The sequence below is a fragment of the Emys orbicularis genome, chromosome 2, assembly GCF_028017835.1.
Source record: "Emys orbicularis isolate rEmyOrb1 chromosome 2, rEmyOrb1.hap1, whole genome shotgun sequence".
Taxonomy (NCBI): domain Eukaryota; kingdom Metazoa; phylum Chordata; order Testudines; family Emydidae; genus Emys; species Emys orbicularis.
This window is the reverse complement of record NC_088684.1, coordinates 29,552,457-29,573,980: the sequence shown is the minus strand read 5'-3', so window position 1 is coordinate 29,573,980 and position 21,524 is coordinate 29,552,457. Positions and strand designations below refer to the sequence as shown.

At 38.9% G+C, this 21,524-nt stretch overlaps 1 protein-coding gene across 3 annotated transcripts in view; it reads right to left on the bottom strand.

The window, feature by feature from the left end:
- The window catches only part of CSMD3 (CUB and Sushi multiple domains 3), a 1,171,353-nt gene that overhangs the window by 564,105 nt on the left and 585,724 nt on the right, over nt 1–21,524 (bottom strand). For all 3 annotated transcript variants that reach the window (XM_065399724.1, XM_065399725.1, XM_065399726.1), the window contains one exon: nt 14,628–14,740. In XM_065399724.1, coding sequence (XP_065255796.1) covers nt 14,628–14,740 — 113 coding nt within the window. The remainder of the gene's footprint in view (nt 1–14,627; nt 14,741–21,524) is intronic.

Genomic DNA, 21,524 nt, shown 5'->3' with positions numbered 1-21,524 from the left:
ATGAAGTCAATAGGAGGGGTTCTGAGTCCTCAAAATCAGACCCTAGGTGAAGTTGAACTCAAATTAGAAACCACTTCTGAAAAAAAACAGCCCCACAGAAATACAGCAGGCTTTGGGAAAGAGAAAATGCAGCCAACTGATATTCAGGGTACTGCTCAATATCAGGAAGGGAAATGTCATACAATGACATGTGATTGGAAAAGTGAGGGCTTAGGTGTGGGTTTCAGCCTTCCACAAAAAAAACAAAAAAACATTGAGTTTGGAACAGAAATTTATCTCACTTTATTAAAAATGGACAAATGTCGTCATGCTACAAAACTACTCACAAATGTGATATTCAGTAGCTATTATTTTCTTTCTTTCTTTCTTTCTTTCTTTCTTTTTTTAACTCTAGACCCCCAATTAAAAACACTTGTTTCCATCCATGAATGATGCTGCAGCCACTCACTACAATATATGCCACAGACTCTACACACAGAAAAACAGTTTTGTTTTCTAGGGTCTGAGAATTCTACACAGCAAAGTTCTTGGAACTGCATGTACCAACCCTGCCTTGATTTAAAGCAATGACAACAGGGAAAGTAAATATGCAAGCCTTCTCCCTTCTATTAGAGCCTGAAAGTTCCATTGCTAGTGAGTTTCCTCTCTCTTGTTCTTTTTAAATTCATTTTTCTCCTCACAGAAAATGTTTGTGCCATACATTCTACAACCCAATACATTTTCTTCTTATACATCTTAAGGATCTGCTACCGCTTCTGGCCTCAGATTTCATTTGAAAACAGACTACAATAGACTACTTAGGAAGCTAAAAGTGCTTCCCAAAAGGATTTTTTTTTTTAATGTGTATCGATGAAAGAATGTGTTTCGTTCAGGGAAGAAAAACACTTGAAATCTGCAATTAATAAGGTACTGGTCTCAGCAATTTTTAGCTTCTTTGTAGTGAACCTTGGAATATACTGATTTAATCAATTTAAATTTTGTTGAACAAAATATTCTTCTTGACATCTTACCTGGTAAAGAAAAATACATTCTGCTTACAAATTCTTTCATAAAGTCTACAAAAATATATATTCTCTGTCTCACATAAAATGTATGTTCAACCTGCTTTTGCCTGTAACAAAATACTTCTGAAGTTGTTATACTGGGTAAAATTTTGAGATTTTTGATGAGTACAAGCTTCTTGGGTTTTTTAAGAAATCTGAAACCCCAAGTCAAAAAATGCCCCAGAAATCATATAAATCATCTCAAACCTGCTCCTCAAGTTTGTCTGCTTTCCTCAAGACTCAGCAAGGTCATCCCCTAGATCCTCTCTTCTGAGAGAACCAGTCCCACCATACTTATATGCAGGTGTCATAATAAGTCACCAGACTTACTGAATCAACAGAACCTCCTTAACCCTTTCCCAACAGGATCAAGAGGAGGAGATGGGCTGATTCCGTCAAAAACTACCATACTGTTGACTATTGCTGAGTTTCACGTATTTCCTTTTGTCTATGCTGGAAGAAATCTAATTCTTCCAATACATGGTGAGAGTATGAAAAAGAACACGATTTAAATTTTGCTAGCTGTGTTTCAGTGAGGCAAATTATATAGTATTTCATATATACTTTCTAAATTATATATGCACAGTTGAAAAGCATAATTTCAGTATTTCAGGTTCCTGTATCCCAGAATTAACAATAAAATAACAAACTAACTTTTCTTGCAGGGTATGTACATAAATACATTGCCAAAACAAAAACTTATTTACAATCTTGTGACAGCTTTCCTACAAATAACTGTCAGGCAGAAGCTCCTCGATCTTTTTTGTCTAGATTATGATTTTTTGGTGTGTGCTCAAGTTGATATTTAATAATATCAACCTGAAGCTGTCTACATCTGATCCAGTCAGTCTCTAAATACATAAAGAACTGTTGTTTGATGGGAAAAAATGTCAGCTGCATTGTTAAACAGGCCCCTAAAGCAAAGCTGATTTAGAAACAGGTTATGAAGATTTTCCTTAAAGTTCAACAGAAAGCTTTATTGAAAGGAGGGAAAAGACAAAATGTTTTAAACATCAAGAATCCATGTTTTTGTAGACTGGAAAACTTAAAATATATATTCATTGTAAAACAAAATATTTAGGGCGGAAAAAGCTTTCCCACACTTTATCTGCCAAGACCTGAAATCAAGGCTTTCCTGAAGTGGTATGAATCTGTTTAACCTCTTTGTGCCTCAGTTCCTCAACAATAAAATGGGAGTACTGATACTTCCCTTAATCACAATGGTGCTGTGTGGATAAATTCATTCATCTTAGTGAGGGGCTTAGTTATGGTTGCTGTATAAGAACCTAGACGAGCAGCACTGAGAGATATTAGTTTACTTATTTATTATTTTTAATGGAGTAGCACACACATTGTGCTAGGCACTGTATATATCTGAAAGAAGAGACAGTCCCTGTCCAATAAGTTTACAGTCTAAAAATGTGGCAACAGAACAAGCCCTATGAGATCTTGCCTCTTCTGACTCTTAGGAAAGTGTTTTAGGAAATGTGGCATTACCCTTATAAAAGAAAAAAGTGGTAGTTCCATATCAGTATGAGGCACAGTTTAAAAATGAAAAGGGTAGAAAAGAAAATGTAGAGAGAGCGTGGGGGCAGGCAGGGGAAACAGAGGCAAAACAAGACCAAAAAAAAAAAATAGTTATCAGGTAATGAAGGGGGATAAGCAGAGGACAAAATGGATGAGACATATATAAGATGAGAGAGTAACAGCAAAAGGTTAAGAAAACAAGAAAGGGAGATTGCATTTCTTCCCCCAGCCACATCATTGTAAACAATAGAGAAAAATCCCTCCAACATGACTAAGGGCATGTCTACCTCTACAGTGCTGCAGCACCGATGCAGCTGCGCCATTGCAGCACGTCTGGTGAAGACGCTCTATGCCAGTAAGAGAGCTCTCCCATCGGCATGATACAGCCAACACCGCACACTGACATAGCTGTAGATATCAGCCCTTACGTCGGTGTAACTTTTGTCACTCAGGAAGGTGGTTTATTCACACCCCTGAGTGACATAAGTTATACGACATAAGCTGTAGTGTAGACATAGCCTAAGCAAAGGCTGTTTTTGTCCCCAAATTTCCAGCATCCCTATCTATCAGTGCAGTAAGAGAGAGAGCCTATGTTTATCTCACAATCCTCAGCACTACTCCCTAGAACTACAGGACAAGATTTTAAGATGTTTAATGTTTCTAGATAAAATATAAAGACTTAAACTTTTGGAATTTGAACAAAGAACATACTGGAGGTGATTACATATATAATATACTATTGTTAATATTTCATTCTTAGGTTTGGGTTGTTTTTTTTTTGCATATCGTTATTGCTCTACTTTCCTAATTAACCTTTTAGACAGGCATTTTATCCAACAGAGAAGAATGGGTCCTAAGTGTTTTGCAAGCTAATAAAAAATTTGTTTTAAAAAGAGGTTTCAAAATGTATGTATTTATTACAGCATATTTAAATAATTTTCATAAAACTAAGTGAGTAGGAACATAGAATAATACTATATGTAGTACTGCTTAATCTTAAAAGGCAAAAGACATTTTCAGTACATCACATGTCCATATCAGAGATTCTCTCACAACTCAAATATGCAGAAAAAGAGAACGTACATTCTGGAATAGGTTTCAGATAATGTTCCATTCTAAAACCTGCTACATTATAGAATATTAAAATATTCAGGAAATCACTTTCAGCTGGCATTGCTGAACCCTCAAACTTAGCTTATTTATCCAAAAGAAAAGAAAATTAAATTTAAAAAAAAATTAAAAATAAAAGAAACACTCTAAATTTGGCTTCCAGATATTGGTTAAAATGTGTAGTAGACCCATTAAAACTCCTGGAATTCCCTGAAGATGTATTTGACAAAAACAGCTGGGTCTTTACAGAATCAGTGTCAGGAGGATACTGAATAGTTACAAATAAAAATATTATTGGAGTTACTCTGCATTCACACTGGAGTGACTAAGAGCAGAATTTGGCTAGGTATACTGAAAAGTTCCTTACTGTAGCAATTTGGAATCTTCCTGACACCGACTCCATAAAGAACCAATTGTCTCCATAATACAGCTATTGAAGAACTTCCATGCAGAGACTTCTCCTTCTATGGCTGCCGCAGAGGAACATCAAAATATCTCAGAATATAAAAATGGCAAATTATCCAAGTATGGTATAGACCAAAATTATTAAATTATAGTGCCCAAAAGAGTTTCTGGGTCAGGAATTAATCCATGTATAACCCTGTGTGTTAAATCACAGTACTCATCCCAGGTGATCTCAATAAGTCTTTGCAAAGAAAAAGGAGCTAAAGTGAAATGACCGCCCCACACATTATTGGTGGGAGTCATCATCTAGCTTGTAGGAAAAAGTGCATGGTCCCTTTAAGGGCCAGGTAGCTAGAGAGTGACTTGCTGCACAAGGTTCAGATCAGGTCAGCATGGGGAGGTTGACCCATCCCCTCCCACAGGTGACCAGAAGAGAGGGGAGAGTATTTAGATCTATGCCAGGGCAGGAAATGCCCTCTTCTACCTGGACCAGATAGATCAGCACTCACCATCCCACCCCTGGAAGTAATAAAATATCAGGTTTTGTCATGATTTGCTGTGGGCATTATGCTAGTCATTCCTTTCTCAGGGGGTTGGGAAGAATTTTTTTCCCCCTCACCGTCAGATTTGCCAAGGCAAGATAGAGGTTTTTTTCACCTTCCCCACAGTGGGTTGGGGCTTAGTTGGGGAGGACATGAAACAGGGGTCAGGCTATGATTATGTAACTCACTATGTAAGTATGGGGCAGATGTCCAATGCAGGTTACCCCATAGGGAAGTGATATGATGATCAGATCAAATGGATTGGTAAAGGATTTAAAGGAGATATTCTCTAAAGGAGTGGAAAAAGGGGGAGGGGGATTGTGGCTCCCATGACTGGTATGGCAGGGAACCAACCCCCCACCTTCTTTATAGCCTCCCTGAACCCTCATTCAAGGGGGTTGCTGGTGAGCTCTCAACAGCGGGTTGGCTGGGGATCAGGATGGGTAAACGGGGTGGGCAGACAAGAGCCTTCCCCTCTCCAAGTATATGTAAATGATTATGGAATTACTTGCACTGTACACTTTTATCTGTCGGTTACTCCCTGACATTGAGAAATAAAGTTGAGACCTAATTAAACAACACTCTATATCTCCTGTCCTTCTTCTGGCATAGCCGGACAATGCATCTGTTTGCCAAATTCCACCTTCATTCCGTCCAGAAAGGAGGAAAAAAAGACAGCATTCAAGTCCATCTCTTCACAACATCAAAATGCTTTCTCCTCTTAAGTATAGGCTGCATAATACAGTTCCCCTGACGCTCCAACTTGTTTTCCTGTCTGGCTGGTTTAGAATTGTGTTTCTGCCTTAAATTCTGTTACAGGTCATCTACATAGTTTTTGCACTTTCAGAAAAGATAAACTCCTTTACATGTAACCTTCTAGCAACTTAGAGATAAATATAGCCAGGTAGAATCTTCAGAGTCAATAATTCACTCAGCTATTTAAAAACAAAATCTCCAATTCCCTGCTTCCTAAAATGCTAACAATATGCAAGACAGAAACTCTAACTTTTTTTTTTTTAATATATCCATTCTGTTATTAGGGACTTGTTCTTAAATCAAGGAGTCAAAAATGTGTCATGACCTTGATGCATTGTTTTCTAATTCAGCTACCCAAATTCCCACTCCCTGAATCTGTGCAGATATAGCTTCCACCTTTATTCTCTGCTCCATTCAGATAATTCTGTATGTCATCCAGTTGATGTGCACCAATTCCAAATCTTTACTTATAGCATCCTTTAACTCTGCAAAGCCAATTTCCATCCAAAATCTCATCCAACTGGTTCTCCGTGTTGTGGATCTACCAACTTTACCCAAAAGGGCTTGGCATGAAAATATTTTATCTAGGGCACATTGGCTGTCGGTTATATTTTTTTGTTTGTTTTTGTAGGGTTTTTTTTTTTTGGCATCTACAATGAATAAACAAACACTCTCAAGGACCACAACAAAAAGAATTGCTTTGAAAATGAAGGTTTCTTACTTGTAACTGAGGCTTTTTTAGATTGGCTTGCACATTCCCACTCTTTGGATATATGCCAATCAATGCCATTGAAAAGTTCGGCCTTCTATTAGCAGCACCTGTTAGAGTGCTCAGGTGCCCCCTCCCTACCTCTCCTCTCAGCGTTCCCACATTCTGAGGGAGAACCTATAAAAGGGGCAAGGCAGATGTCGCCGCCTCAGTTCATTCCATTGCTAATGCAGAATCATGGTTAGCTGGGATTCTGCAGAAGAGGGAGGGGAAGGGGAGTATGACGAACCCTTGTAAAAAAGTAACCAACCATAATTGAGAGAGAGAAAGAAAGAGAGAGAGAGAGAAAGAAAGAAAGAAAGAAAAATGGTGGGTAACGACTGCAGAACTGATCTACCAAATTGGGCATCTGATCTAGCTGCAGTATTTAAGACATAATTCTTAGTAAATGTATTGAACTTAATACGACCATTTAATACATTTCAGTTAGTGGGACATGCCTTAAATATGCTATAAAATCAGCCATTGCTCTAGTGGAATGTGGAACAGGGGGGAGACCATGAGGCATTGTTATAACTTTCTACTATACACAGCCAACACATCTAGATGATGTTTCAGTGGAAATGGTATTTCCCTTATGGTTACTCACATATGAAACTGTTTGTGAAATTCTAAAATCTTTGGTCCTATCTAAATAGAAAGTTAGCACTTTTTTATCATCCAAACAATGTAATTTTTACTCCGTCTTATGTAAATATGGTCTGGGACACCTGTAGAGTAATGGATCGATTAATATGGAAATCGGAAACAACTTTAGATATAAATTTTGGGTAAGGACAAAGAACTACTTTATCTTTATGAAAACTTGAAAATGGAGAGCCAGCCATTATGGCATGAAGTTCACTGACCCTCCTGGCTGAAGTTATTGCATAAATGTGGTTTTAATTGAAACATGAAATAGAGAACAAGAATTTTGAAGGATGGAGACAAAGCTTTGTTAGCACAAAGTTTAAATTCCATGAGGCTCTCTCACAGGGAGATAAAGATTTAGCAAACCTTTCAGATACCTCTTGACAATTCTGTGAGAGAATAAAGATTTACCATCTACTGGTATATGGAAAGTTGCTATTACAACTAGATGTACCTTGAGTGATCCAGTAAATAAACCCTTATTCTTAGAAACAGCAAATACTCTCTTATGGATTGAATAAGAACTGACCCAGGACATAATCATGTACCTCATAATGAATATCTTTTCCATTTTAAATAACTTTTCCATGTTTATTGTCTTCTAGCTTTACCTAAAGCACATTGTACATCTGCATCCTATTGCCCACATTGTCAGATGCAACTAAAGTGGATCTGGATAGTACGCTATCCGTTGCTGCTGTCACAGGTGGTCTGGTGATATTGGTAAGCATTTGTAGCCTCCTTTGGAAAGAAGAAGTCAGTCTGTTTACTACTGTCTTGGCTAAGTTGGGGTGATAAGTATCACCCGAGTTTGGATGAATTTTGTCTGAACTTCACAACCTTCAACATCAGAGGGAATGGTAGGATAGCGTAAATCAGCTCTGTACCCCAACTGAGGAGGAATGTATCTGTAGGAAGTGAGCATCTGCTCATTATCTTGAACAATAATGAGGGCACTTGACATTGAGCCTTGTGGCAAATAGGTCTATATTTGGTATACTCCAAAGAGGAAAAAAATTTCCTGGACCACAGTCTCCTTTAAGTCTCCATTTGTGCATCTGGGAAGAGTCTCTGCTTAGTTGGTCTGCTAACTCTTTGAGAGATCCTCCACATGCAGAACTACTGTATAAATCTTGTGCATTATATATCAATCCCAATACCAACTGCCTCTTTGCAAAGCTGTGATGACTGAGTCCCTTCCTTTTTGTTTACATAGTATATTACCATACTATTGTCTGTGGCCATTTGAACCAAGATCCTTGCACCTGAAGAAGGAATTATCTGAGTGCCAAACAAATTGTTATTAGCTCCAGAACACTGATATGAAGGTGACACTTGCTGATTCCACAGTTTTTTTGTTAACACATTGTTGAAGTGTGCCCCCTGGCCTGTTTTGAGGTGTCTTTTGTAATTTTCATGGAAGGAGAGAGAGGATTGATGCATGTTCCTGGTCCAACCAGCATAACAGAGGTTTCTGGATTTTCTTTGGAATGGTAAGAATTAGATTCATGTTGTCTACTGAAGGTCTGAACCTTCTTGCCAAACAGTGTGGAAGGGGTCACATTCTTAGTCTTGCATAAGGCGTGACATAAGTATTTGATTCATAATACCCAGTAGGGAGAGGAAGAAACTTACTCTCTGAGATGGACTCTAAAGCAGAGACGGAATGTTAGATATCGGTTTCAGAAATTTCTTCTCCAGGAGATAAGTCCTCACCATGCTGGAGTTTAGAAGTGCTCCTATGAAAAAAATATTTTGTGATGGGGTCAAAAGGTATTTCTGTTAATCCAAAAGCCCAAGTTTTGGAATAGAAAGCATGTGACTTGAGTGACTCCTTTCAGATCATCTTCAGAAGATCCTTTTTAGGAGTCAACTGTCTAATGAAAAAGAAAAATCCCTTGTTTTCTGTAGCTGACACTACAGACTGACATTCTGCAAATACTTGAGGTGCAGTAGAAAGGCTAATGGGGAGAATCCTGTATTGGAAATGGTCCTGCCCTATGGCAAAAAGAAAGATAATTCCTGCGTGATGGTCTTATCAAAGTGAGTGTCTTTGGTTTACTACTCTCAATCTCAATCTAGACGGGAGAAGGAAGGAGGGGGATAATGGATCCTCGTGTTATCATTTTGAAGCAAAACTTTCAGATGTATCTGTTCAGTTCCTCAGATCCAGGATTGGACAAAGACCACCAGCTTCCTTTGGAAGTAGGAAATATCAGGAATAGAAACCTTGTTATCTGAGATCTACAAGAACCTCCTCTATTACTCCTTCTTTTAGTAGAGAATTGATTTCCATTCTTAACACAGGCTCATGAGAGGAGTCCCTGGATAGGAAGGGAGAGGGAGGGTTTTGAACTGGATGGTATAACCATCTTTTATAGTGTCCAAAACCCGTATGTCCATAGTGATCTTTTGCCACTCATTGTAAAAACGGCATAAACTGACTCCAAATGTTAGGGAAACAGAATTCAAGGTTGAATTATTGTTCTTAAACTTCATATAATCATAGAAGTGTAGGACTTGAAGGGATCTCAGTAGGTCATCTAGTCCAGTCCCCTGCACTCAAAGCAGGACTATGTAATAACTAGACTATTCCTGACAGGTGTTTGTATACCTTGTTCTTAAAAACTTCCAATGACAGATATTTCACAATCTCCCTAGGCAATTTATTCCAGTGCTTAACTCTGACAGTTAGAAATGTTTTCCTAATGTCCAACCTAAACCTCTTTTACTGCAATTTAAGCCCATTGCTTCTTGTCCTCTCCTCAGAGGTTAAGGAGAACAATTTTTCACCCTACTCCTTGTAACAACCTTTTATGTACTTGAAAACTGTTATCATGCTCCCGTCCTCAGTCTTCTCTTTTCCTGACTAAACAAACCATTTTTTTTCAATCTTTCATGTGAGACAGTATCAAAAGCAAGCCTTACTAAAGTCAAGATATACCACATCTATGCTTCCTCAGTGAGGTCTAACTGCACTTAAAGAAGAAGTGGAAGATAAATACGTTTGTCTCCTATTGGATTTCAAGGGATGCCTTTTATATTGTTAAGAAGCATTTAAGTAGTGCTGATGCTGGTATTGCTGTCTGCCTTTATTGAGGAAGATAATAAAAAGATATCTAAGGATGAAGAAAACAATTTTCTTCCTAAATAATCTAATGTTTTTCCTCTCTGTCACTGGGAGTAGAATATGAATACCCCATTTTTGATTGTTGCAGTCACTATCTGAGAATTAGGGGCAGGATGCATGTGAAAACAAGAAAACCTATCATACAGGATCTGATAAAGTTTATCTGCTTTCTTAGCAATTGGTTGGCAGAAAGATGGAATATTCCATATTGATTTTGCTGGCTGCCAAAGACCCTCCAGAATGGGCAGAACAACTTTGATTCTCGAGGTATTTCCAAGGATGTAAAAACCAGGATGAGGAATCCCCTCCAGTGAAACAGAAGCCAATTTTAAAGTAGAAATCATTCTGCTGACTAACTTGTGGAATTGGATTCCATCCTCAGAAGTTGAGGGAGCTGAGGCTACTCCTACATTTTCATCTGGAGCGGAGCTGCCCATGAGTTCATGGTGCTGATGCAAAATCTTGATTTGTGGAGTTGCAACACATTTCTCTTCCTCATCATATAAAATGTCTTGGATAACCATAAGGGGCCTTGGTATGGGATCCATTAGCGTGGGATCTGAGTGTCCCAGATCCGAGTGTCTTAGACTGAGTGTCCTGGATCTGCAAAAATATTCCTGCCTCAGTGCAGATGCAATGTGCTAGCTCTTGAAACAGGTTGAGATGGAAACTCTGGATTTGGGCAGAATGGCCAAGGCATCCAGAGATGCACTTCCCAGTCCTTCCAGCTTGTCCAGTCCAGTACAATATCACAGTTAGGAGAATGTATGCATTTACAATACTCCATCTCAGAAGAATGCTCCTTAGAAAGTTAAGGATCTGGATAAATGGTTGGATCCAACTCTTCCTCTGAATGAGGGTCCAAGCCCAGATCTGACAAGGAAATAATTGGGGATACCACTGAGGTAGGGATCTGCAGTAGTGTCAGAGGTGACAGGGGTCTTGGGATTTTGAGGCAATATAACCAAGGGCTCACATGGAATCTGAAGAAGGCTCACATCCATCCATGATCAGCAGCTGGAAGGAACTGATGGGCTCAAACACTGAGGCGAGGAGGGAGAGGAGGCATATGAGCACTCTAACAGGCACTGCTAACAGAAGTCTGCACAATTCAATGGCACCAGTTGGCACATATCCCAAAAGTGGGAATTTGCAGAGGACACTTGAAGAAGAATCTAGCTCCAACTTCCAGCTGAACAGAACTACCTTTCAAACACATAGGCACTCAGATACCATGGAAGTATTCAAATTGTATCATGGTGATGAGGCAGTATAAAGTATACCATTTATGGAAAAAATAAAAGTTTAGGTAGATTATTTAAATAGGTATGCAAATACACACATAGAAGAACAAAATGGAGATGAGAATGTAACTGGTCATGTTTGTGCTCTCCTTTCTATCTACACACATAACATTAGTTTAGTTATTGAAGAACTACTATTTCTGTGAAAGAATAAATGTACAACATGAATAAAATGTCATGTGTATAATAAGACACTGTCCACAAATGACCTACCTTCTAAAAGTGAATCATGTAAATAATGGAAGAAGGTATTTAAGCTGTGCAAAATATCTAAATCAAACCTCAAATTCTCTTTCAAATTTACCTACTGTTCAAGGTTTGCTGTATTCACAAACTGCACCCTCTGCCTCTGAAATATGGTGAATATAAACTTAGGTTTTGGTGTGTATTTGTCTGCTCTGTACGCTTCATAATCCTGTCCACCTTCTCCTCTCAGCAGCTGCTTGCTTTTAACGTAATTAAGACTGGACTTCCTTCTTACATTAGCTGTCTTAAGGGGGACCCTGTACTTGGAGGGTCAGTATGGTCCTTTATGAGCTAAAATTATGCTAGTCTTGGTTTTGAGTATGGTCCCTAAATATCATGGTGATGGGTTTATTAGAAGTATTATACATCAATATCCTCATGCAGCTCATTCCTCCTGGGGTGTTGGCTGTTTCCCTTATCTCAATACTTAGAGTGCCTCGTACAGACAGAGGACATGATGCCTTCCCAGATCCACCCCACTCCCTGCTCACCCTGCCAAAAAACTGCCAAGAAGGAACAGAGAAGAATCTTTGTTCTTCCTGCTTAGCAGCTGCACTGAGCTCACAGAGACAGTCAGAACTCTTAGTTGGTAAGCTCTAGCAGAAGATTTGCCAAGGTTCCCTAGAATGTGGCAGCCTTGGGTTTCCCTAACTACCATGCTAAAGATTGAAGAACTTTTCTCAGCCCTAGCTCAGTAGAGCTAGATAGCAAGGATATGTGGATTTGTTCACACTTGTGCTATATAACTGAGTTGTTTAACTTACCCAGAATATTCTTTAGGATGGAAGGAAGTGGCAATCCATACTGAGTGGACTTCAGAAGACCCCATTAGTATACCAACCACCCATCAACACCAAAAACCAGAGGGAAGCACTGGAAGGAGTCAGATAGGCCCAGGAGAAATGAACATATGTGTATAGAGGCAGCTCACACATACAGTGTGTGGCAGCTCATGTTTCCTCCAACCGACAGTAAGGTTAAATGATGGACCAGACTTGTTAGGGGAAAGAGAGCACCAGATGAGCTGTCCTTGTGATGGGGAGAAGGAGGAATGATTCAAGGGTAGAATAGTGGGTACCATCTGTATTGGGTTCCCCATGGAGGCTTAATCCTCCAAGCCTTCAGGTATTGATTCACTCTCAACTCTTTTGAAGTAAAATGCATGTTCATATTGTTCTAGTATCATTAATGAATACACTGCAATTAGACAGAAGCATAATCTTATCTTATCCTTTAAATCTGCTCCTCCACTTCTGACATACCTCCATATGCCCAGGCCCACATCTCTTCTTATCACATTGATACCCCCTCACATATGTTCTATAGATACCTTAAATTTAAATGGCAAAAAATGAACTTCTAATCTTTTCTCCTAAACCCTCTCATCTCCTCAATTGCTCCATCATTACCGCCCCAATCTATCAAGCTTGCAGTATTAGAGTTTTATTTTACTTTTTTTACTTCCTCCTCAGATCCAGATTCTCTCCAAAACTTACTTTTTGTGCATACTTCTTAAATATTTCCCCAAATACATCCCCATTGGCAAAACTGCTGTTTTCTTTGTTTTCTTTCACCCAAAGTACAGAAACCTCCACGATTCCAGCATTTGTGACACTCACAGCAACTCTTTTCAATATATGCAACATTCTGCAACTAAATAACCTTCTCCCACTGCTCTGACCCTCTCCTCAAATCTCCTTTCTTGGTCCCAGTGTTCTCCTGCATTAAGTTAATACCTGCCCTTATTTGTAAGGCTTGCCATACCTCTGACCCTGGCTATATCTCATCTCCTGTCCCTCCCCACTTTGCTCTCTGGGCTCTGTTCACTCTTTTGGTCTAGTTATTCCCTATTGCTTCTCCTCACAAGCTCACTGTCACACTGTCCCCACACTGCCTTCTTCTTACACCTGAGATGACATCATTCTACTGGTACACCAAGCATCCTCACCTCCTCCTTCAAATCCCTGTTCAACACCTATTTATTTTCAGATTGCTATCCAGCACTGACAAACTCCTTTGTGCTCACTTCTCCATCCCTCTCCCTGACCTAGATCTTTATTTTAAAATATCAATGTGAAAAAGACACTCTATGACTCACATGATTATTAGCTTTGACCCTTGCCCTTTCTTTTCACCTTTCTTTGTTTGCTCTCACCACATTTTCTGTTGCTCTAATTTAGCTACTAGGCTCTGCAGGGCAGGGACCATGTCATTTTAAAATCTGTGTCAAGTACCATGGGGCTATGGTGATATATCAGTATACCATTACCTTTGTAAGAAAATAAAACAATACTTGTCTTTATTTTTTCTCTTTACTATTAAACTTTTGGGTGAAACTGTTGCTTATGCCACATAGATCACCTAGGGTGAACAAGAGGATCACACATGTTGTTGTGGCCAAAAACAGACAAAGTCATGCGTCACTGACAACTGCCCTCTGACCAGACTTGATGGTTGTCTGAGGGATCCACACTTTGCTACCATACATTGGCTTGGCAAGCTCTGCATCCGATAAGAAGAAAACCACATAGATACCGATACATCCTCACAACAGCAACAGCATTTTCATCTTATATACTACATATCCTCCTCATGCCAAACCAGCTCAAGAACCTTGTTAGTTAAGTTTATTTACACAACTGACTGATATATCTCAATCTCAACCCATATTATTCCAGACTTGGGCATCTGTTCACATTGTTGTGATAGGCACAGGGGGTTAGGCACAGAAGAGTTTAGAAACTCTTCTTTACATTTATTTAATATAAATCAAATTAAATCAAATTACACCTAGACATATCACATAAATTATGGAATGGGATAATTTCTGAAGTGGAAATATATTTGCTTGTATCAAGTGCTTGGATTTAAATAATCAGAGAAGTATTTTATTTTGACTTTTCTACAACATAGAACATATAATAAATAATAACAAACCTACTTTTCAGTTGTATTCTGAGGACTCAGTCCTTCTAAGGACACAATCAGACATTTACAGAGCTGCTATACAGAGCTCCATGCACAATCAGGGACTAAGACATTTGGATGCTTCCGGTATTACTGAATAGAGAATGGAGAGCATTTCCTAGCATGAAAAATAAACCTTATCTAATATTTGCTTATATTTATGTACTGCTAAGCATGTCCACAGTAGCTTATTGTTACCTTTGTAGTTCACCTTGAAGCCAATTGAGCCCACACTTTCATCCGTTTGAAGGTGTAACCACATCTGACTGTTCATGCTCACAATTAAATCTGGTACAAAACTTCCCGTTAACCTAGAAGAAAAACAAACAAAAATAATATTTAATGAGAAAATCATCTGGAATTAAATATGAGTTTGTCACAGATATAAAATCCAGGTAAGGAAGCCTTGATTACAGCCCTCTGAAAACCACAATATTCAGGTACATAAAAATGATTATGAGAAAATTAATAGTTCTTAACTGTTTTTGGTTTGCAACAGTAAAAAATAAAATCAGATTAATTTTGTTTCATCTGTGCCATTGACACTTAGATTTGATAGAGGAAAAAGATAGAATCTATTCATTTTTTAAAAAAGAATTATTTTTTTTAATCACAGAATGTTACTGCTTTGTAATCATAGAATCATAAAACTGGAAGGCTCCTCGAGATGTCATCTAGTCCAGTCTCCTGCACTCAGCAGGACAAAGTATTATCTAGACCATTCCTGACAGATGATTGTCTAACCTGCTCTTAAAAATCTCCAATGATGGTGTGACATTGAACTTCATATGTTTTATGGAAATATGCTTATGAGTGTGAATATGATGTAACTGGAATATGCTTTATGCAAAAGGTCTCATAACAAAGGTTATAACCTACTGAATATATGCCTCCTATTTGTAAGCATGTAACATTCTTGTATCTGAAGCTACAAATATGAAGTATAAACCATTTACATTTATATGTCTGAGGACATATTGTAATTATTCAAAGTGTGGGCCATTAATGGTGGTTTAGAATCTTGATGGCACTCATTGACTAGGACAATTTGTTGCAAATGGTTTATTTACCTGCAAACCTTCCTGTGTACGTGTGGGCCAACCCACGATGAATGGAGACTAGGGGTCTTACAGTGACATGTGACCATGTCACATGAGACTGGAATCCATCTTAATCCTTGTACTTTTCCATTGATGAGGCAGGGGTGGGGACAAGCACAGACAAAAGATTCCCACCTTGTGCCAAAGATTTAAAAGGGGGTTGAGCGGGACAAATGGGGTGGCCAGCCATGAGAAAACCCCTGCTTACTACCTGAGATGTTTGCTGGATCTAACAAAGACTGTACCAGGGGAAAGGATTGGGTCCAGACTAGGACGGAGTCTAGTCTGTGAAAGACGCTTATTGGAACATCTTTGAGGGTGAGATATTACCTGTAATAGTTTCTTAATGTATTAGGCTCAGACTTGCTTGTTTTGTTTTCTTTTGCTTTGTGATTTACTTTGTTCTGGCTGTTATTACTTGAACCCAGTTAATCCTACTTTTTATGCTTAATAAAATCACTTTTCTTTATTAATAAACCCAGAGTAAGTGATTAGTACCTGGGTGAGCAAACAGCTGTACATATCTCTCTATCAGTGATACAGAGGGCAAACAATTTACAAATTTACCCTGTATAAGCTTTATACAGAGTAAAATGGATTTATTTGGGGTTTGGATCCCATTGGGAGCTGGGTGTCTGGGTGCTGGAGACAGGTAACCTGCTGAGTTGTTTTTAGTTAAAGTTTGCAGCTTTGGGAGCGTGGCCCAAACCCTGGGTCTGTATTGGAGCAGGCTAGCATGTCTGGCTTAACAAGACAGGGTTCTGGAGTCCCAAGCTGGCAGGAAAAATGGGCTCAGAAGTAATTTCAGCACATCAGGTAACAGTCCCAAGGGGATCTCTGTGACCAAACCTGTCACAGATGGAGATTCCACAACCTCCTTAGGTGATTTATTCCAGTGCTTAACCACCCTGACAGTTAGGAATTTTTTTCCTAATGTCCAAACTACACCTCCCTTGCTGCAATTTAAGCCCATTGCTTCTTGTCCTATCCTCAGAAGTTAAGAAAAAAAAAATTCTTCCTCCTCCTTGTAACAACCTTTTACATACTTGAAAACTGTTATCATGTCCTCTCTCAGTCTTCTCTTTTCCAGATTAAACAAACCCAATTTTTTTTCAATCTTCCCTCATAGGTCATGGTTTCTAGACCTTTAATAATTTTTGTTGCTCTTCTCTGGACTTTCTCCAATTTGTCCACATCCTTCCTGAAATGTTGCACCCAAAACTGGACATAATACTCCTGTTGAGTCTTAATCAGCGCAGAGTAGAGCGGAAGAATTACTTCTCATGTCTTGCTTACAACACTGCTGCTAATACATCCCAGAAGGATGTTCGCTTTTTTTGTAACGGCATTACACTGTTGACTCATATTTAGCTTGTGGTCCACTCTGACCCCCAGCTCCTTTTCTGCAGTACTCCTTCCTAGAAAGTCATTTCCCATTTTGTATGTGTGCATCTGATTGTTCCTTTCTAAGAGGAGTACTTTGCATTTCTCCTTATTGAATTTCATCCTATTTACTTCAGACCATTTCTCCAGTTTGTCCAGATCATTTTGAATTTTAATCCTATCCTCCAAAGCACTTGCAACCCCTCCCAACTTGGTATCATCCGCAAACATTATAAGTGTACTCTGTATGCAATTATCTAAATCATTGCTTAATCATTGATATTGAACAGAACCGGACCCAGAACTGATCCCTGCGGGACACCAGTCGTTATGCCCTTCCAGCATGATTGTGAACCACTGATAACTACACTCTGGGAATGGTTTTCCAACCAGTTTTGCACCCACCTTATAGTAGCTCCATCTAGGTTGTATTTCCCTAGTTTGTTTATGAGTAGGTCATGCGAGACAGTATCAAAAGCTTTATTAAAGTCAAGATATATCACATCTACTTCTACCCCCCATCCAGAAAGCTTGTTACCCTGTCAAAGAAAGCTATCAGGTTGGTTTGACATGACTGTTTTTTCACAAATCCTTTCTGACTGTTACTTATCACTTTATTATCTTCTAGTTGTTTGCAAATTGATTGCTTAATTATTTGCTCCATTATCTTTCTGGGTACAGACGTTAAGCTGACTGTTCTGTAATTCCCTGGGTTGTTCTTATTTCCCTTTTTATAGATTGGCACTATATTTTCCCTTTTCCGGTCTTCTGGAATCTCTCCAATCTTCCATGACTTTTCAAAGATAATTGCTAATGACTCAGATATCTCCTTGAGTATTCTAGGATGCATTTCATCAGGCCCTGGTGACTTGAAGACATCTAATTTGTCCAAGTAATTTTTAACTTGTTCTTTCCCTATTTTAGCCTCGTCTGACCCTACCTCATTTTCACTGGCGTTCACTATGTTAGACATCCAATTACCACCACCTTCTTGGTGAAAACCAAAACAAAGAAGTCATTAAGCACCTCTGCCATTTGCACTTCTGTTATTTCCCCCTGCCCCCATTGAGTAATGAGCCTACCCTGTCCTTGGTCTTCTTCTTGCTTCTAATGTATTTGTAGAATGTTTTCTTGTTACCCTTTATGTCTCTAGCTAGTTTGATCTTGTTTTGTGCCTTGGCCTTTCTAATTTTGTCCCTACATACTTGTGTATTTGTTTATATTCATCCTTTGTAATTTGACCTAGTTTCCACTTTTTGTAGGACTCTTTTGATTTTTAGATCATTGAAGAACTCCTGGTTAAGCCACTGTGGTCTTTTGCCATACTTCCTATCTTTCCTATGCAGTGGGATAGTTTGCTCTTGTGCCCTAAATAATGTCTCTTTGAAAAATTGCCAACTGTCTTCTATTGTTTTTCCCCTTTAGACTTACTTACTAACCAACTCCCTGAGTTTGCTAAAGTCTGCCTTCTTGAAATCCATTGTCTTTATTTTGCTGTTCTCCCTCCTACCATTCCTTAGAATCATGAACCCTATCATTTCATAATAACTTTCACACAAGCTACCTTCCACTTTCAAAATCTCAGCCAGTTCTTCCCTATTTGTCAAAATCAAATCTAGAACTGCCTCTCCCCTTGTAGCTTTCTCCAACTTCTGAACTAAAAAAAATGTCTCCAATACATTTTAAGAACTTATGGGATAATTTGTGCCCTGCTCTGTTATTTTCCCAAAAGATGTCTGGGTAGTTGAAGTCCCCCATCACCACCAAGTCCTGTGCTTTGGATGATTTTGTTAATTGTTTAAAAAAATACTCATCCACCTCTTCTTCCTGGTTTGGTGGACTGTAGTAGACCCTAGCATGACATCACCCTTGTTTTTTACCCCTTTTATCCTTGCCCAGAGACTTTCAAGAAGTCTGTCTCCTATTTCCAACTCAACCTCAGTCTAAGTGTATACATTTTTAATATATAAGGCAACACCTCCTCCCTTTTTCCCCTGTCTATCCTTCCTGAGCAAGCTATACCCTTCTACACCAATGTTCAAGTCATGCTTATTATCCCACCAGGATAATCTTCTTGTTCTCATCATAACCTATCATGGCAGCGATAACATAGGAAAAGAAAAAAATAACTGAAACATAGAAAAAAGATTAAGGGCCTGATTGCAGAACCCTTACTCATGTTAGTGAGAAATTACTCATGTAAGTGGTTCCTTATCCCTCGCTTCCAGTCCACTGCTTCAACCACTAGACCATACAATCTCTCCTGAGTAGGAACAAAACCTGAAGTAACTCTCTCTTTTAAAAAGGGAAACAGTTTATTTAGGGCATTTTAAGTTAAACTGTTTCATATCATTCTCAATAAGAGACAATAAGAAAAAATAATTAATTTATGTTTGAACTCACTAGAGTATAATTTTCAGAAAAAAAAATCCAATATTGATTTTAAAATTGCCAGCAGTAGAGAATTGACAACAACCCTTATTAATTTGTTCCAATGGTTAACTAGTCATTGGGTGAAAGAAAAAGAAAAAGAAAAAAGAGTGATTCCATATCTCAGTGGTTATGTTATTCACCTGGGAGTGGGAGGATTTGTCTTCAATTCCCTACTCCAAATCAGGTAAAGGGGGGATTTGCACCCTGGTCTCCTACATCCTGGGTAAGAACTCTAACCACTGAGCCAGAAGTTATAAGGGCAGCAGCAGCAGCAGAGTTTTGTGCAGGGCCTGATCTGTTAGGCAACCTCTGAGATTGCCTACCAGATTGAGCCCCACAGGCAAGACTATGCAGGGGGATACCTCGTTTGAAGATCCTGCATGGACTTAGACGTGAGCTAGGCACCGAGGCATTAGAACAGGCAGCTGTCCAGTGGCAGAGTTTTAGGTGTGTAGGGGACTTTAGTGGCAGAAACTTGGATGCCTAGGGACTTTAGGTGCCTACAGGATTAGGAAACAGGTAAGCAGAGGTTTTGAAGATCTACATTTTGGATTTAGGCACCTAAAGTGGTAGTTAGGTGCCTAAATCCCTTTGTGAATATAGCCCTAATGAAAACTGTATCTGGCAGAATAGTAGACACCACTTCTTTTTATAATGTGTCCTTTTTTAAAAACAGAATGTGTACTGAACAACTCTTTTTTTCCAAGTTGGCAGGGGCCTGTCTATGAGAACAGATGGGTTGCAACTAACTTAGCTCAGTTTCCTTTCTTGAAAATGAAGCCAGGATCATTAGAAAGAGATCAGACAATGTCTAGGAATTGTTTATCTCCTAAAAAGGGCATTCAAAAATTATTTTCCAATTCAAGTCAATCGTTGAAGCTGTGCTGGAGCTTCAAAATGGATTATTTAAAATACATACTGTAGCTAATTTTAGAACTCTTCCCTGATCATCTTAGCCTGCTTCTGTTCAAATACTCTTTTTTGTGAGAAATTCACGTCAGTTTCCCACATCTGTGTTGACAGATGGAGCTACTATACAGACTATTGCCAGCACTGAACCAATAACTGCGTGGCAGAAATTAAATAATTAATGTATTAAATGCTTATTCCTGCTACAAAAAGAATATATCTTGCCATGACTGGCAATTTCATAAACTGCCAAGTTAATAACAGGATGTCTCTCCTCTAGAACAAGCATTGGTGGACTGGCCACCTCTAGATTTTGGTAATTGTCTCTGGTAGCTGGCTGATTCTAGATTTTGGCAACAGCCATTGAGAATTTCCAGACCTACATTTAATTTTGGTCTCAATGGAAAACATTTTTATAATTTAGGGCAATGGAAATTAGTACAATTTCTGTTTAATAAATTCATTTTTTCCACATTGTTGGAAATTGCCATTGTGCACAAAATACCTTAGCACTTTCATGGGGGAAATGACCCTAAACTTTCACAAGGTTTACCCCACTTCTGTAAAATTAAAACACTGACAATTCATTTTGTTCACCCCTAGCACTTTCCTGAATGGCACTTTGCAAATTAGGAGCTAGGTCCTCACCTGTTGTAATTATAGCCCCCATTGACTTCAATTAAACTACACGAATTTACTCAAGTTGATGATGTGGGCCCCAGGTGCTTTGGGTAATAAGTGTCTAGCAGTGCCTGGTATAATTAGTGGGTTCAGACACTGATAATCTTCCTAATTAGCCTTGGTAAAGTGGCAGGTAAACACGTCTAACAAGGATTTGATGACAACGTTCGTGGGTAGGACTTTGCATTCTCACCGTATTATATGAAAATCTGCTGGAAGAAAAACGATTGAATTGGGTGAGAGAGAGAATGACCCAGGGTCCAGTCCCTCTGCTCCAATCACTCTTTCATTATTTATCTACAGCAGAAAAGCTTCAACAGGAGAAACCGAGGGAGCCCCACATTGGACTAACCCCTAGCTCTGTCATTACTCTCCTGAGAGGTGGAGACACTTGTTCAAATTTTTTCTCACACTCTAGCAGAGATGGGGAAATTAAACCTGGGTCTCTCCCATTCCAAGTGAGTGTGGTTAAAAATTATAAGGTGGGTACCATCACCTTCTCATCCTTCTGGATTTTGAATGAGCATACCTGTGGGATGGACCCCTGCACATGACTTAGGTGGCCAAATGCCTGTCTTCCCCTGTTTCA